This window comes from Aspergillus caelatus (assembly GCF_009193585.1).
Source record: "Aspergillus caelatus strain CBS 763.97 unplaced genomic scaffold BDV27scaffold_260, whole genome shotgun sequence".
Lineage (NCBI taxonomy): Eukaryota > Fungi > Ascomycota > Eurotiomycetes > Eurotiales > Aspergillaceae > Aspergillus > Aspergillus caelatus.
This window is the reverse complement of record NW_022475523.1, coordinates 738-5,164: the sequence shown is the minus strand read 5'-3', so window position 1 is coordinate 5,164 and position 4,427 is coordinate 738. Positions and strand designations below refer to the sequence as shown.

At 49.3% G+C, this 4,427-nt stretch overlaps 2 protein-coding genes across 2 annotated transcripts in view; both read right to left on the bottom strand.

Annotated features, from left to right (window-relative positions):
* BDV27DRAFT_136011 (cytochrome b5-like heme/steroid binding domain-containing protein) overlaps positions 1-418 on the bottom strand; it is an 848-nt gene extending 430 nt beyond the window's left edge. Inside the window, exon 1 of the mRNA XM_032068675.1 lies at positions 53-418. Within this exon, the coding sequence (XP_031922563.1) occupies positions 53-229 (177 nt within the window). The 5' untranslated portion in view covers positions 230-418. The remainder of the gene's footprint in view (positions 1-52) is intronic.
* Positions 419-836: 418 nt separating this feature from the next.
* Positions 837-4,196, bottom strand: BDV27DRAFT_149532 (putative mRNA splicing factor RNA helicase (Cdc28); the record flags this gene model as incomplete). The annotated part of the gene is made up of 6 exons (XM_032071068.1): positions 837-2,449; positions 2,483-3,382; positions 3,413-3,581; positions 3,618-3,637; positions 3,674-3,984; positions 4,015-4,196. The coding sequence occupies 6 exons, from the start codon at positions 4,194-4,196 to the stop codon at positions 837-839; spliced, it is 3,195 nt and encodes a 1,064-aa protein (XP_031922562.1).
* Positions 4,197-4,427: the final 231 nt, after the last annotated feature.

Sequence of the window (4,427 nt, the reverse complement as noted above, 5' to 3'; positions counted from 1 at the left end):
CCCCCCCCCCCCAAAAAAAAAAAAGCATCCAGTGTTAGGGAAGTCAATATACCTTCCAAAATTGCTTGCTAGCATCTTTACCCGCGACACGCTTCAAGATTTTCGCACCCCCGGGGTGCTCATCCACGAACTTGGTCACATCGTACACATTCTTGTCGATGATGATATAAAGGCCTTTGTCGGCGTTGTTGTGGGAAGCGACGTCGGCAGGCGTGAAAGTCTGAGACATTTTTGCTTTTCTTTCTTTTTCCAAATTCCTTGATCACTTCTTCTGCCCTTGGTTTAAGTGGTGTTGTGGTGGTGGTATTGTAAGTACAGAGATAAATAGGTTCTTTTGAATTGGATGATTGATGATGATAATGAATAAATCCGGGGTCAAAAGCGGAGAGATGACGACGGCCTGTCAACTCGGGCGAGTAGGAGCCGAGGTTAACCTCCCGTCTCCGTGCCGCGGTCAGTACTAGTCTTGAGAATTGAAATATCTGTGCCGTGATTGGTTCTTCGTGCCACTACTACGACCTACACGAGCATTACTATCCCTATGGATAAGGATGTATTTGACAGGTATTTCCATTCCAGTGTCATAATAAAGCATAACAATGTCGTCGTGCATATAGTTGCACCTATCTGGTGAGACACTACAGATGATAGCCGAGGTATATCGCCATTCTTTCCGTTCATGGAAGTACATGATAATAATCATACCATCAAGACAAGTTGTCAATAGTCGATAGAAATACATGCGGTGTCTGCTTAGTGGTGATGAGAGCAACAAACGCCAATAATTACACTGCCAGGTATATGGCCCAGTACGAGAAAGAATGGGAATATATATATTAGTCTCGACTCTTCTCGCCTGCCGCTCCTTGTCCTTTCATTTTCCGTTCGAGCCCCAATGTCTCCAAGTCTTTCTTCTTATAGTAGTGCGGCGCGACTTCCACTAACCACTCGGCCTGGAGTGGCATATTGCTCCGCATGTATTCTTTGCTCGTCAGCACGAGTTCGAAATATATTACCCACCGGGGATTGACTTCGAACAGCGTGCTTGAAGGGTGCAAGTATACTGTTTGCCCATTCTTCACCGTCCGGTAACTATCGCCACCGCGTTGCAGGCGCGCTGCGTTCGGGAAGAACCCAGCCGTGATGGCTTTCTGAATCGGTTGCAGGTTGTTCGATCCACATGTATTGACAGTGACCTCGACTCGATCACACAACTTCGCCAGTTGATCGCGTACATCGCGTGCCCGAGTCAAACTGCGTTGCTGCAGGAAGTTTTCCTTCGCCCACACATAGCTGAAGTCGGAATCCACCCATTGATTCCAGATGTTGAGTAATGTCAGATGATCACCGCCATCCTTGATCGTAAACCGATTGCGTGCACTATCCGCGTGTATCTTCTTGTCCTTGGGCCGGAAGAATAAAGCGCTGGCCTCCCCTAACATTGACACAATGGAAAGTACCTCCTCCACACAGCCATATTTGTCCGCCGCCAAGATCGCCTTGGCCAGCATGGGGTCTGTCGGAAACTCCGCCATTTGCCTTCCAACCTTTGTCAGTTCGCCTCTATCATTCAATGCACCTAAAGCATAAAGCTGCTCCAATGCTCTAATAATTGTCTCGGCCGGCGGAGGGTCCATAAAGTCGAAGTCGAGTAACTGATCAATCCCTAGTGACTTGAGCATCAGGATGACGCTACTGAGATTTGTACGCTGAATTTCAGGGGTTGTGCTTTCCTCCAACTCATTATAGTAAGCCCATTTCGTGTAGAGACGGAAACATTTCCCTGGACCAACTCGACCGGCTCGACCGGCTCTCTGGTTGGCAGACGCACGTGAGCACGGTGTTACTACCAAACTTTCCATTCCAGTTCGGGGATTGAAGACATTTTCCTTAACAAAACCTGGATCGATCACATAGACAATACCGTCAATAGTCAAACTAGTCTCGGCAATGTTCGTAGCGAGTACGACTTTCCGTGCCTTCGGCGGCGTCGGCTCAAAAATTTTAGTTTGTAACTCTGATGGTAGATTGGCATAGATAGGGCATATTATCATTTCTGGTATCTTGCTCCCCAATTTCCGCGCAGTCTCCTGCAGGCTCTGTTCAGCCGCCTCGATCTCCTCCTGGCCAGTTAAGAACACAAGGATATCTCCAGGGCCTTGTGTGACATGGATCTGGAAAACAGTTGTGATTGCTGCGGCTAGGTAGTTCGCCTCTGGCTGTGATGTATAGTGGATATCGACGGGATAACGTCGCCCTGGGATATTAAAGATAGGTGCGTCGTCAAAGTATTGCTGGAACTTCTGTGCATCCATTGTTGCAGAGGAAATCAACAGTTTCAGATCTGGCCGTGCCTTGGCAATATCCTTCAACAGACCACAGGCAATGTCCGTAGGCACAGTCCGCTCGTGCGCCTCGTCGATCATCAACGCTGAGTACTGGCCCAAGTCTGGCTCTGTCAGCAGTTCACGTAACAGCATACCATCCGTCATATACTTGAGCACTGTTTTATCGCTTGTGTTGTCTTCGAAACGAATGGCGTAACCGACCTCATTGCCCAACTTCACTCCCATTTCTTCGGCTACTCGAGACGCAACGCTCATGGCAGCGACTCTTCGAGGTTGCGTACAACCAACCTTCATCCCATTCTTTGTGAAACCGGCTTCATGAAGGTACTGCGGGATCTGGGTCGTTTTACCAGAACCTGTCTCGCCGACAATTATTAAAACTTGGTGATCGTGGACTGCTTGGATGATCTCCTCCCGAAATTGATAGATGGGCAGACTTTTCCGCGTATCCTCTATCGATGCCGCCTTCTTCTCGGCAGCGTCGAGCTTTTCTTGAAAAATACGTTGCTCCTGGGACATAGCCTTCCGAGTCCCTTCCATCTTGGCATCCATGACGAAGTTGATCTTTTGCGAGTCGTCAAAAACATACTCGTAGTCACCTTCGTCTACGAACTCTGCCCTGTTGATTTGCGCCTTTGCCTTGGCCGTCTGCTCCATCTCCCACTCCTCATGCTCAGTAATAAACCGCTCTTGTCCATATTCGTCGCGATCCACATAGCGCTTGTAGAGAGCGTCTTCTTTCTTCCTTCGATCAATCTTTCCCTTCTCTGTAATATAGTCATCTGGCATCATATACCCATCGCGGTAATCATCGATCCGTAGCCGCTCCTCAGCAATACGAAGTACTTCACGATTTCTAGCAAACTCCTCTTTCTCTCTCCGTGTCAAATTGGGGTTATCACGCAACTCCGCCGCTTCTTCCGCGACCTGTCTGCGCAGGAGGGCTAGTCGTTCTGTCTCTCGCTTCTTGAGATACTCTTGCCGAGAGCGCATTCTCAGTTCTGGCATAGCGGCAGCTCTAGCGGAAGCATCGTCTGCTAAAGCCCGTCTTCGTGCGACCTCACTATTTCTAGTCCGGTCTTCGACGATGTTCTTATTCTTGCTGTCATCCTTCTTGGCCAACCGCTTCGCGAACTCGTCTCGTTCTTCTATGTCCCGCCGTCGCTCAATTTCCTTCTTTGTATCTGGGTCCAGGTCTGCAGAGTCGGTCGACCGGGGCGACGCAGATCCATCCTCCAGCCTAGTCCGCTTCGACGGCGACTCTTTAACATCGCCGCTTTGCTCATCTTCTTCATATACCTCATCATCCGGAATTTCTTCGTCACCCCAGCGATCATCGAAATCCCCTTTATCTCGTCGTCGCAGCTTCCTGGACCGATGGCGATCCCGGCTCTCTTCCTGGCTCCGTCCGCGCTTCCTGTTTTCTTCCTTTTCCCAGCGATTGTGCCCCCCGGGTTCCTCCTTTGTTCGGTTGCGATCCTTGTCCTTGCGTTTGCGCCTCTCCCTTTCTGTTTCGATGTTCGTGGGCCCTAAAGAGCTTGTGGAGTCTGGATTGTCATCTTCCATTTGAATCAATCGGTACTTCTTTTTCGGCGCGGTATCACTGCGCTCTTGCTGAGCATTGCTGCTGGGCCCGCTCTTTGCGCCCGCGCCCACTCGTTTATACAGTTCCCCACAAAACGCATTAATATCTTCTGTGCTTCCATCCAAGAAAGGAACGAGCTTCTCTTGTAATGAATTCGCTGACTTGGCTGAGCTGGCAGTGGCGAGCACAAAGTCAACGACGGTGGGGTCGGAAACATTGGTAAGGCGGAGGAGAGAATCCGACACGAATGTTCGATTGTCCATATTTAAAGTGGTGCAAATCCAGGATAGACGGTTGGCACTGTATCAATCGGCGATATGACCGCTGTTGAGACTTAAGCAGATGGCACAAGTGTATCTTTATTGTAACCCTCAGTGAAAGCTGCGCGTCATATCAGAATGTGCTTATAAATGCAAGAAAACTAGTAAGAAAAGGTGAACTGAAAGGTCAATAACACAGGGAGTAAAGGAATCGACGTGACTGGCTCTAGAGTG